At 37.0% G+C, this 12,554-nt stretch overlaps 1 protein-coding gene across 4 annotated transcripts in view; it reads left to right on the top strand.

Annotated features, from left to right (window-relative positions):
• LOC106056372 (uncharacterized) overlaps positions 1–9,829 on the top strand; it is a 37,559-nt gene extending 27,730 nt beyond the window's left edge. For all 4 annotated transcript variants that reach the window (XM_013213076.2, XM_056012841.1, XM_013213077.2 and 1 more), the window contains 7 exons: positions 194–396; positions 1,351–1,474; positions 2,131–2,283; positions 4,101–4,445; positions 5,683–6,018; positions 6,807–6,977; positions 7,642–9,829. In XM_013213076.2, the coding sequence (XP_013068530.2) occupies positions 194–396; positions 1,351–1,474; positions 2,131–2,283; positions 4,101–4,445; positions 5,683–6,018; positions 6,807–6,977; positions 7,642–7,835 (1,526 nt within the window). In that variant the 3' untranslated portion in view covers positions 7,836–9,829. The remainder of the gene's footprint in view (positions 1–193; positions 397–1,350; positions 1,475–2,130; positions 2,284–4,100; positions 4,446–5,682; positions 6,019–6,806; positions 6,978–7,641) is intronic.
• The last annotated feature ends 2,725 nt before the right edge of the window (positions 9,830–12,554 follow it).

Below are 12,554 nucleotides of genomic sequence, written 5' to 3'. Positions count from 1 at the left end.
CCCTAAAATCACAAAATTCAAATACCAGTCTTCACCGGGATTCGAGCACGAGTCCCTCTGTTCGGAAGCCAAACGCATTACCATTGAACCACTACACACCCTTTTTTGTTTCAAATAGTGTTATACTCTACATAGGTGCTCAACTTAAATTTTCCATTTTGTTTGATTTCTCTCTAAATTATTCTTGTATTAGATCCAGTCTCAGCCACCAGACCAAAACTAACTGTACCTCACAATATCATTGAGAACAAAAGGATGACCAATGAGGTCACTTGTGAGGCCATGGTTGGACATCCGGCCTGGACGATGAGCATGTGGGCTCATCTCAGAAACGGTTCTGTCTACTCACTGCCGGCAGAAGATACATTACTCCTGGATAATTGCGTCATTCGTTTGGTAACGTGTGATGTTTTTATATATATACTTTTGTATAGATCTATGTTTCACTTAATGTAGATCTCTAAGACATTGTTTAAAAATAAATAAATAATATTTTCATAAAAGAAAACAAAGCTTATCTCTTGGGAAGAACTGTACATTTCAAGCCATATCTATCAATAATGTAAAATTTGATTCCTTTAATCAATATCTTACTAAATTTATTTATTACAAATTAATTAATGGTTAATTTTTTTTATTCATATTTTGTTAGAAATAATGTATAATTGTGCAAAGTTTCAACTTGATCAGAGAATAGGAAGTGGAGAAATAACGTGTAAAAAAATTTTACCTGACAGACGGACGGACAGACACAGTGAGTTCATATAAGCTTTGTTTAAAAAAATGGAAATTCGACAAGTGTATGAAACTTAAGACAAAACTACATAAATTAAAATTCTTAGGTGATTTTAATTAAGAAATGCTAAGTACGACTAGACTAGAGTCCACCTAACTTGAGAGGGTAGCTGGCATTAGTTGAAGAAGTACAGGTGGTTGGTCGTTGTGCTGGCCACATGAAACCCTCATTTACCGTTGGCAATGAAAAAGATGGACTGTGTGTTATTTATTCCTATAGATCGCTAGATCGCTAGGTCTGAAAAGGACTGTAAAAATGTGTTGGAAAATGGGTCTTTATTATCGTGAATAAAATTAAAGAGCTATTGCAATATTTTAAAGACATTCTTCTAGGGAGTAATCAACAGGCTAACCTAATTGATAATGCCGAGCTTACACGTTGCATAGATTAGGATTATTTGACTCTAATTCATAAAGCTGATAATCTTACAGGAGGGTGGATGCAGGGGGAGGGTTGTGTGATGTTTGTGTTGGCAACTAAAGATTGATTTTGACAATGCCCAACCCTGTTAGATACATGTATTTATACTGTATCTATGCTATTTTTGGCGACAGGTCAGTTCTCTAAGTGATGTCGTACCAACACTGGCCATGAATGGGACTGTACTTAGGTGTGAGGTACACCAGCCAGGACGGACAACAGTTTTCTCGGACACTCAAACGTTGTTGGTTGTGGAAGGTAAGATGTTTGTTGTGGAAGGTAAGATGTTTGTTTTGGAAGGTAAGACGTTTGTTGTGGAAGGTAAGATGTTTGTTGTGGAAGGTAAGATGTTTGCTGTGGAAGGTAAGATGTTTGCTGTGGAAGGTAAGATGTTTGCTGTTCTTTTGTTCAACGTGATAAATTTGATACGCTGACCATGCTGTCTTGTGGGTGTTTCGGGGGTAGGGGAGGTTGATTATTGAGAGTCCGTTAAGGGTCAAGTTTGCTCCTTATTATGACCCTTGACCAAAGGGAACAATTTCACCCAGAGGCCAGGATCACCGATGCTTCTGTCCGTAGGCCCCACATCAACTAGATCAGTGATTCCCAAAGTGGCCTATATAAACGCCCAGGGGTCTTCGACGTTTTCCAAATGGTCAACGAGACAAAAAAGTTTAGGAACCACTGAACTAGATAATCACATCCTTTTTTGAGCCCTGCCTGGGTTTCCCCCATCCCAGCGAGTAGGCCGAGCCAAGGAAGGGTTCCTACCCCACTACGGGTTACTAAGTACACCTATGTCTAGCCATAGGAGATCGTTGCTTTGTACCAATGTGTGTGTCAACCTAAGCTAGGAATTATTTTCACTGAAATGGCTTCTGTTACTTATTTTCTTCACTAAACGATTATTTCAGAGACAGTCTGTGAAGGGAAACCAAACCAGAGTTATGTCCCTCACCCGTACAACTGTTCCAGCTACATTCTATGTGTGAATGAGGTGCCCACTATCCAGCTCTGTCCAGATGGTCAGTGTTTCGATAACTACTACAAAAGGTGTGGAGCAAACGGTAAGTATTCAACATGCCTATCTAGTAGAGGGGATTACTTTGGTTCGACTTCTGAATAGGTAATAAAAACATATTTTCATTTTTTTTAGTTGGGCAGTCCTGTGGTACCACGTTTAACTTTCAGTCACCGCTCACCTGTAGTCTGTAGTCCGCTTGTTCATGGACTTTTTCACAGTAATACAATACGTTACATGCAGTTGAAGTGCCTGCCTTAATCTCGTCTGATGATTAAGACTAAGTGCAGTTTTTCACGCATCTACGCAGCACCGGTTGTGACCTCCATATGTTGCCAATACTGATGCTGACAAAGCTGTTGTACGCCTGGGGTTTATTTGTATTCTATTTTCGACATCCGGGCCTGTCTACGGCACGGTTGTTGTTTTTTGTCTCAACTGTTTGTTCCTCGACGCTCTTGAGAGCTGTACAGCTGTCTTTTTCAAGAGCCACTTGTTTCCTTATACCAGTGAGAGCAAACTGACGCCTAAATAAAGGAGCATAGAAATATTCCTTTCCTTCAGAGGTCAATGCTGATTCCCATTGTGCTGATGTTGAGATGAATTGTTGCAGCATTGATTTCATCTGCAAAAGCATTGAGTTGATTTGATTTCAGTTCTGAATGCTCTATTCTTGGACCCATGCATATTTGTTAATCTAGTCGATCATATCAATTAGAAATCTGAACTTATTAATTTACTGGTTGATTCTGTCACATTTTCTTAAGTTTCCTATTTAATATAGCAGTAAGATGTCAGAACATTATCTGTCATTAATATGTCTCTATAGCCGATGACAGAACATTTATGTTTTAACAAAGTGTCTATCAACTCTGTCTGTCTGTCTGTCTGGTCAAAATTGTGTACACGTTATTTCTTCCACTCCTATTCTCGGATGAAGTTGAAATTTTAAACAAGCAAAAAGCAAAAAAAAAAAAAACTTTAAAAGAAAAAAGCTTATATTAATGTGTATCAATTAATTTGGATCAGTCATGTTATTAAATTTATATTACATCTAGACTAACAATAATAAATCTGTGGGATTAGAAATATTTTTTTACAAATTGTTTTTAGCGCAATTTCCTGCTTTTAGCTTTCTCAATGTCTGGGTCAGTTGGAAAAGAGTAGGGGAGAAAGAACGGGGTATCAGGGTGGTGGCTTTTTAAATGTATTTTTTTTTTAATGGGAACGACCTGAATTGGAACTTGTGGGCTAAAGCCTTCTCGGACTTCTCAAGCCAACACAGTAACTACTCTACTAGCGAAGGATTTATGAACATGGAAGATTGGAGAGTTATCTATTGTTCTATTTCATGTTTGTGTTCACTAAGATTCAGACGGCAGTCTGTAAATGGCACTAATTCAGCTTATACCACCACTTCAGTCAAGTACAATTTCTTTCCCTTGTTCGGGATACCAAACAAAATAATTTATTACCAGTAGTTAATTAACAAGTTGATTAATTTTTTAAATTTATTCTTGTATTGTCAGGTAAAAGAAATAATTGTGTAAAAGTTAAGCTTGATCCGAAATAGGGTGTTGGAAAAATAACGTGTAAAAACTTTTGGCCAGATAGACAGACACACATACAGACAGAGTGAGCTGATGTAAGCTTTGTAAAAATTATTGACTGTACCTAAAAAAATATGAATCAATTTAAAAATAAGTTCTACATTATTGAGAGTAATCTTTATAAATGTGGAGCTATTCCCCTTAGTTAAGCTTATTTAAATTATTTTAAATATTTTACTTAAACAATAGTTTTATTAGTCCCAAACCATTTGTTACTTCTATTGATGCCCTACTTATTGTCTGCTCAATGTAGAGGTGCCATTGATTGTACAAGTGTCCCACGGAGTTCTTAATCAGGGACTGGCTTTCATAAATTGTTCGGTCAGCACCAAACTACAATGGACTGAGATGAAACTAAGCCAGACAGCCACTTCAGGCCAATCAACGGAACTCCTCAGATTCAACAGCATCGGTACCGTCACTTGGGCTGACATAGGCTTAGAGAGTAGAGCCGTAACGAAACTGAAAACGTTAAAGCAGCGACATCAGTTTCAAGTCTGGATCTACGAGCTGAAGTGTCTAGATGAAGGCAACTATACATGTCTTGTCAGGAGTGAGTTGATGGAGCTCACTGAGTCTGCTCAGCTTCGTGTACAAGGTAAGTTGATGGTCGAGATGTACTTAGAATATAACTCGTTTTGTTTACAAGTTTAAACAAATATGAACTTTGACAATTGATAACATCATTAACAATATAACAAAAACAAAAGACCTTTGAAGGTTATTTGCCAAGAAGTCCTTAAATGATTTCAATAAAAATTAAACCCCATCAGCATCAGTGACTTCTTGCAAAGAACCAACCAAACTCTTGTCAAAGAAGAAATCAGAAAGAGAAGATGGGGCTGGATTAATAACTAGTATCACAGATTCACAAGGAAGGCATTGAAGTGGAAGCCACAAGGCAAGATAGGGCGCCCTAGAAGCACCTGGCAACACAGACACATTAAAGTTTAGTTACACCTGGAACAAGACGGAAAGGATGGTCCATGACAGGGGACTATGGAGATCTAGTGTTGGCGGACCAAAGGACTATGGAGATCTAGTGTTGGCGGACCAAAGGACTATGGAGATGTAGTGTTGGCGGACCAAAGGACTATGGACATCTAGTGTTGGTGGACCAAAGGACTATGGGGATCTAGTGTTGGCGGACTAAAGGACGATGGAGATCTAGTGTTGGCGGACCAAAGGACTATGGAGATCTAGTGTTGGCGGACCAAAGGACTATGGAGATCTAGTGTTGGCGGACCAAACTCCAATAGCGATGACTTGCTGCAAGTAAAAGCTCATCTAGTCTTGTAATATTATTCATGAGCTTGAAAGTCAATGAAGACAGGAATTTATGTTTGAAATTTTAAGACGTCATGAGTCTTACAAACTCCAATTATCATCATCATTATTAATCTCCATTTGAGTGATGGCGTGAGCTGTTCCAATCCCTGGACAGAAACCCTGCAGCTATTGTACGTAGTGCGATCTTAACTTGGTCTTAACAGACCTTAAAAATCTGGCCACACCTTCGTTAAAAAAGCGGCATAGACCGTGACCATGTAGTGTTGTTTGTTTCGGACACTTCATGTTTTTTTGTTTGATTCTCATTCTGTTTTGTTTTTTAAATTCTAATAAAAACTTGTTAATGCGATATTGTTTGAAAATTATAGTTAAATAAATCTGATGAAATGGCTTGATTTCAGTAGTAGTCCTTTGGAAATATTCATCAGCTTCTAATACAAACATTTGATTCTTTTCACAAAATAAAATATTCTGTTCATTATAACATTATCATATACCTTGAATGACGTATGTAATTGTAAAACTGTGTATTTCTGAGTTCTCAGTCAAACCGGAAGTCCCAAAGATTACTGTTACTGGGACGCCCTCTGAAGGTGGCTCTGACTCAGTCGTCGTCAAGTGTGAGGCCAACCTGGGAAGACCAGCTTCTAATATGACCTTGACGATCAGATCTGCCGGGGAGACAGAGTTCAGGCCCGTTCCTTTCAGCAAAATGACTGACTCTCCCAGCAGCTGTATGAACAGGCAGACCGGGGAGTATGACGTGGAACCTGCCAGCGTCCTGAACGGGAGTGTGTTCAGATGTGAGGTCTCTCCGTCTCGCACGTTTGGGAAGATGGGCACATTGCTGAGTGAGGAGAACGAATATTTTGTCTTGTCCAGTAAGTCAACAGTTGGATTCGTTTTAGATCTACTGCACACATCTGCACACATCTTATCTCCAGGGGAGATAACAGAATAATCAAAATGTTATTATTATCAACACTTATTATTGCCCTTTTTTTGCAAACTACAATACATCTGCAAGTTTTATGTCCTTAATGTTTGTGATTATGGTCTCGATTCATTCCTTTTTATTTCGGAGGAGGGGGAGGGAAAGGGGAGGCACTATGTTGAGTTGTTTGAATGTTTTGTTGCTGTGAATAGTTGCACAAAGAGGAAAAAAAGACCAACAAATTCAGAATCCACTTTCATCTTTTCTTATATATGTGCCCCTTCTACGAATAATTCCATCAGCATCTTGAGGTCATGTGGAATTTTCTGATTTAATTTCGGCCTTCTAGAACTAATAGAACACACGAATAAATAACGTCATGTTTGTTTAAATTTTCATTCGTAAAGGCAACGCCTCTTGCGCTTGCCAGATAGCCTTGTTCTCTATCACTCAGGCACCAACCATTTCAATAATTTCGTAGCATCAAGAAAGTATAACAGATGGATTTTTCTTTTACTTCCCTTAGTAGATGCAAAAAAAAAACTGGAATTCAATACAGCCATGGAACATGTAAGGACATTTTAGAAATAAAACAAAAATATATATTTAGTCTGTTTGGGATATTGCAAGTAGCCGGTAGGTTCAGGTCTTTTAAACATTTTTTTTTTGGCTATTTTTTTTGTAATAAATGTATCGCTATAAAGTCAGTGATCCATTCTGTGTTTTACCCAACAGATGAAACCTGTGCTGGCAGAGCGCCCTCCCTCTTGTCTCACCCACGAGATTGTCGTCTGTTTGTCCAGTGCGCCAAAAACACGGCCTCGGTGTTCTCCTGCGGCTCAAACATCTGCTTCAATGTGACGTCACTGCTGTGTGACATTGTGACCTCTGCTACTGCTGCCCCAGGTAAAGCCTGACAGTTGAGTAGGTTACAGAAAAAAAAGTAAAATTGCAGCTGAGTGGTAAAAACGGTTGGTTTCTGAACCGATTGATTTCGTGATCGAAACTCGTTGATTTTTTATTGAGTTTTAGGGCGCCCCTGAGTTCATCCAACTTTAATTGTACTTGACTTTAGTTGGGGATATTAAAGGCTGTATCCGTTGTGCTGACCACATGGCACCCTGCTCGTTAACTTTTGGCCAAAGAAACAGATGACCTTTACAACATCTGCCCCATAGATCGCAAGGTCTTAAAGATGGTACTTTACTTTTCTACTTTATTTTTACGAGGAGGATGTTAAAAAAAAATAAAATATGTGTTGCGATTTAGCAGTCAAAAAGTAAACACCACATTTAGTCTGAGAACTAGTAGGTATAAACATATTTTAGTACTAATATTTACAACTACACAAGAGAGAGCTTTAGCATTGAATTTTACAATCGCACTAGGTAAATTTTAGTACAACCCTACAATTACAAACTCCAAATAAAAGTCAGACTTATTCATATTGAAAAGCAGGGCTGCTATTGAAACTCGGGGCTTGGCTTTGGTGTCTAGTAATGTAGTTATACAATAGCTTTTACTTTTAAAATTAAATTATACATTTATCTTTTTTTTTTCTATTTTCTAGATATTAACGACAACTCTTGCTCTCCTGAAAAAAACGGGGTTTATCTCCCTCATAAATCTCTCTGTAACAAGTTCATCCAATGCACCTACGGAAAGGAAATCAACGGGCACTGTCCTAGAGGGCATGTCTACGCCAGGGATGGACAATGCACTACAGACATTGACCAGTCCTACTGTTTCCTGAATTACTTCTGATGGGACCGTGCTGCATATGAACTACTTTTTTTAAGACACCAGAGAAATGAGTTCCGTCTAATTCATTATAACTCAACATTGCCTGTGATCGTGTGTTGTGTTGTTTCTCCTCAGACTCATGGGATATGTTTTTTTTAAAACGTTTACTAGTGGCGTATAACAAAGCAAATGTTTGCATAGAAGGATTGGCAATGTTCAAACGTGTGATCAGAGAGGTACAGCTTACAAAACTCAGTTGGAAGATTGTATTAGAATAACATACACCTTGACGATTCGAGAACAACACTTCAACTAGTGCGTTATCTCCTCCTGCAGTGGCGTAGCTAAGGTGGGGGGGGGAGAATTTGAAAATCCCCCGGGGGGGGGGGAGGCCTAAAATGAATGTTTCAAATTCTTTTTACACTAAATATTAAATGTTACGCAAAATGCAGGGTCCCCCAAAGAGGTCAAGCCCCCGGGCCCCCAAATGATGGCAAATTCCTAGTTTAGCCACTAACCTCATGTTTGCACCATATCAATTCTGGGGCCGCCTCTGACTGTGTACATTGTTGGAGCTGAGTGTATAAACAAACATCTGATACAATATAACAACAAACTTTAAAAAAAAAAAATGAAAACAAGAGCGTGACTTCACTCTCTTGGCAGATATCTATAATGTTCCTAATAAGTAGTGTACATAAAACATTCACAACGTCAGTTGTATAGTAGCTCAAAGTGTCACTACATTATAAAACGTGAAAGGTATCAGACCATACTGAGATGTATTCGTACATAGCTAATGAATACAATCGGCTTATACCGAAAGCTCTTCGTGTCATTTCAAAGCAATGCCATACATATGTATAACTCAGTGTAGCTGTTAGAGAAGGGGCTGACAGGGTCTGTGCCAGGCATAAACAGTTAGTGTCATTCCTGTATTAAAATTCCCTACAAAACAAGGAAGTTTATTATCATCAAGAAAGATTTTACCTTTTTTGATCCATATTTACTTGATAATAAAATAATGAGCAAAAAAAATGACATTGACTTATTGTTGTCCGTTAAAAAAAAAGTGCAACAAAAAAAGAGGGGGCTAAAAAAAAGGGAAAAAAAGAGAAGAAAGAATCATAAACAATGTAAAAGGAAATGCATTGTTTTCTACAACCTGTTCCACCTTAAACCTTCCTAGCCTACAATAATATTTAAGGATATGTAAATTAGTTTGTAGAATGCCAGAATTTGAAACACATAAACATTGTTTCAAGACTTTAAGTAACTTTGACTTACTGGAAGATTACATCATATCCATAAAAGTAGCACAGGATTTTGTTGTATATGTATTAAGTTTTTATGAACTATGAGTTCTCTGTTATTGTATTGTCTCTATTTATTTCAGTGTCTGATTCTTTTTCTCAAATGTTTTGTATGACTAACTTTGAAATGTATAGACTTGGCTGTGTTTATTTTCATTTATGTTTTGAAATAGTTGTTTTTGATTTCTTTTAATAGACTACAACTTGTGCATAAAAAAAGAATTGCATATGATGTTGATATTATGCAAAAGTAGTTTGTTGTTTGTTTGTTTTGTTATTTAAAACGTTTATAACAAGACGTACGTTGTTATCTTACTGATTTATGTTCATCATATAATCGAAGCATCATTAACTGTTAATATTATATGTAAACACTGATTTCTTTAACAGCCTCGCTTTTAACAACTTCTTTAAATCTGACCTATTTGTCTGACCTACTTTATAACTGACTCGTATTAAAGCTGACCTACTTTATGTTTGACCTAGTTTATGTCTGACCTACTTAAAGGTGATTTTCTTTATACAGCAATTCGAATTGGTATGACTATAGCCAGAATCATATCAAGATCACTTGTAGAGATTGATTTAATTTTTTTTTATGCTTGCCTATCAGATCAGTCACAACCTTTGTATGCCTTTTCCGACTTACAGATAATAAAAATTTAGTATATTATTATTTATTTCAATAAAATTGTTTCAAATAAAACTGACTAAATTTTTGTACAAATTGTTATACCTTTTTCTGGCCTTGCGATCCACTGGGAATATGATGTAAAGGTCAGCTGTTTCTTCATCGGCGGTTAACGAGGGTGTTATGTGGCTAGCACAACGACCAACCTTATCACGTATGTCATTGACCCAATCGATTTGAGCTCAGAAGCGTCCTCAAGTTGAGGTTTGCATCATCTGCCCCCAACAGACCGCATGGTTTGGTACCATTAGTTTAATAATATCGGTACAAGAACAAATGTTCGCTTTGTTTTTGTTTTATCACTGTTGTTATGAGGTTTCTGGACAGCCAAAAACTTTCCAAAGTCTTGGTCACCGAAATTTGACACTGAGACTGTAAAGGTATTTTCACCTTCAATCTCTGACGTTTTAAGTTAAACGTCAAATTTAACATTGTCATTATTCGTTATGAATATTAATGATCAGCTACATTTTGTCTGGTTGAGATTTGAAAAGTTCGATATTTCAAAAGTGCGAAAAAGGAAAAAAAATATCTAAGTGAATCAGAAAATGCCAACAAAAGCTCAGAACTTTGGTAGCACAATTCATTAGAGCACTTCTCCTGCTGTAGAGCGTCGTTTATCCAGACGTCGATTATCTGAAGTCTGCAATTTTGAATTTCGGTATTTTTAGTATGACCCTGAATCCACACTACTGTATTGGATACCTAACATTACTTTGTCATTGTGACGGCCATATGACACACTCGTTACCTATAGCAATAGAACAAGATTATATATATATAATTTATTCATTTATTGTTGTCATGGAATGTCACTGCCTCTTGGGAAATATACTATGGCTCTTTTTTTAACTCGTTAAAATCCCCCCCCCTTTTTTTTCATATTAAGCATCGCCTTATTTAGATGACAGTAATACGAGAGACAGTGGTGCAGATCGCCATACTCCTGTGGATTACGTCCATGTTATAAGTTCTTTTGACCGAGCCTCTATCAACTCACCTCGTCCATCTGTCTGTCTGGTCAGAATCTGTAACACATTATTTCCTTAACTGCCCATTCTAGGATCAAGTTGAAATTCGGCACAATGGTTCATTGTCGATCATTCATCAGCAAGAAAAACATTTTAAAAATATTTTTTTATAAAAAAAGTAATACCTCCATTATTAAATTTCAAATATAATAAATTAATAGATTTAAAAAAAAAACTTGTTGAATTCGGGTATCGAACCGTTAACTGTTACAAAAATACCAATTTTCTGATTCGGCCAGCGAGGAAGGCATATTTGTTTGATTATTTATTTAGTGCGCTACACACAACACATCAATACAAGAACTTGAAAACAAGAGTTCCTAATAATCTGGTACTTAAAAAATGAGTGAATAAATAGATAACAGCAAATACTAGACAATTGGCAACACAATCAACCTCTAAATGCTACACCTCAGCCAGATTTACATTTATTTATTTTTTACTTTGAAAAATTATGATCTATAAACTAGAGTTTTCCCCGAGTGGCCAACGAGCTGAGCGATATTTATCAACTGTTAAATTTCCAGGAAAATCGTTAGAGCCGTTTTTGAGATCAGCTGTCCACCCACCCACCCAGGTTCCATGAATGAGTGACTTGAATAGAGATATCGTATATAAAAAAAAATGACTAATTAGTTAATCAATTAATCTTTATTAAATATATTTGTTTCCTCTTAAAAATATTTTACGCTAAAGAGAATTAAGTCTTGTCATAATGAGAGATATGGCAGCGGTTGAACTGTGTTTTCCCAACGAATGGGACTTTTGTCAATCTGCAAAGCAAAGCTGTATAAATAAATATTACAAAGGGATTATCTTTCTTTCTTAATATAATCCCCTCAATATATATAGACTAGCATTACACACTGGCTACGCCAGTTGATTTGTAAAAGTCGCAAGACCAGAATAGTCACTTATGCAATAGAATACAGTTATAATTAATTCAAAATAATTGATTCCATTTCACGTAATATATGCGAAGCTTTGAAAAAGTATTGTTTATATTTAACTTCTGTTTACGCTTGTAGAGCGCCTCCAATATTGTTATATATTATTATGTATTGAAATACTTGTATTCTATATAGTCAACTACAAATTGTATTTTGATCCTGGTTAATGTCTATTGTTCATCTTTTTATTTAACGCCCTTTTGTGCTTCAAGCGCGAAGGTAAAATTGAAACATTGGTGGACAATAAATCTGATTTTTTTATCTAAAGTAAAACGCAAACTATTAGCACGATTATTTAGGGTTCGGATCCGATTAGACGCCACCCCACTGACTCAGTGTATGCAGGAAGTATAAGTTTTTTAAAGGAACGCCTGTGATGAACCAACCAAGGCGTAGTCTAGCAAGCGTAAACTCATTCATCATTTCAAAGAAGTGTTCTAGTTTCTATTTCGATGTTCATTGGCCTCCTTCAGTCGTGAAACCACTATGGCTAGGTTTAGGAACACTTTTTACATATGGCTGTGGAGCCCTATTTTGGAGAGACGCTCCGGTCCACATATATTGCATGTCAAGGTGGCTTTCGAGGTAGAGGAGCTGGCCATTTTCCGTGTTTTGATCTTACACCCTGACAAACGAGTTCAAAGTACAAACAAGAGAAACACAGGGGAAATCACTCTGTATTGTACATTGTATTCACTTGGACTACAGTCCTCACCTGTAAGTCGATACATAGGGCTTAAGTTGTTTCTAGGGAA

This window comes from Biomphalaria glabrata, chromosome 15 (genome assembly GCF_947242115.1).
Source record: "Biomphalaria glabrata chromosome 15, xgBioGlab47.1, whole genome shotgun sequence".
Classification (NCBI taxonomy): domain Eukaryota; kingdom Metazoa; phylum Mollusca; class Gastropoda; family Planorbidae; genus Biomphalaria; species Biomphalaria glabrata.
Note: the sequence above shows the minus strand (reverse complement) of the source record. Positions and strands in the feature narration are given on the sequence as shown.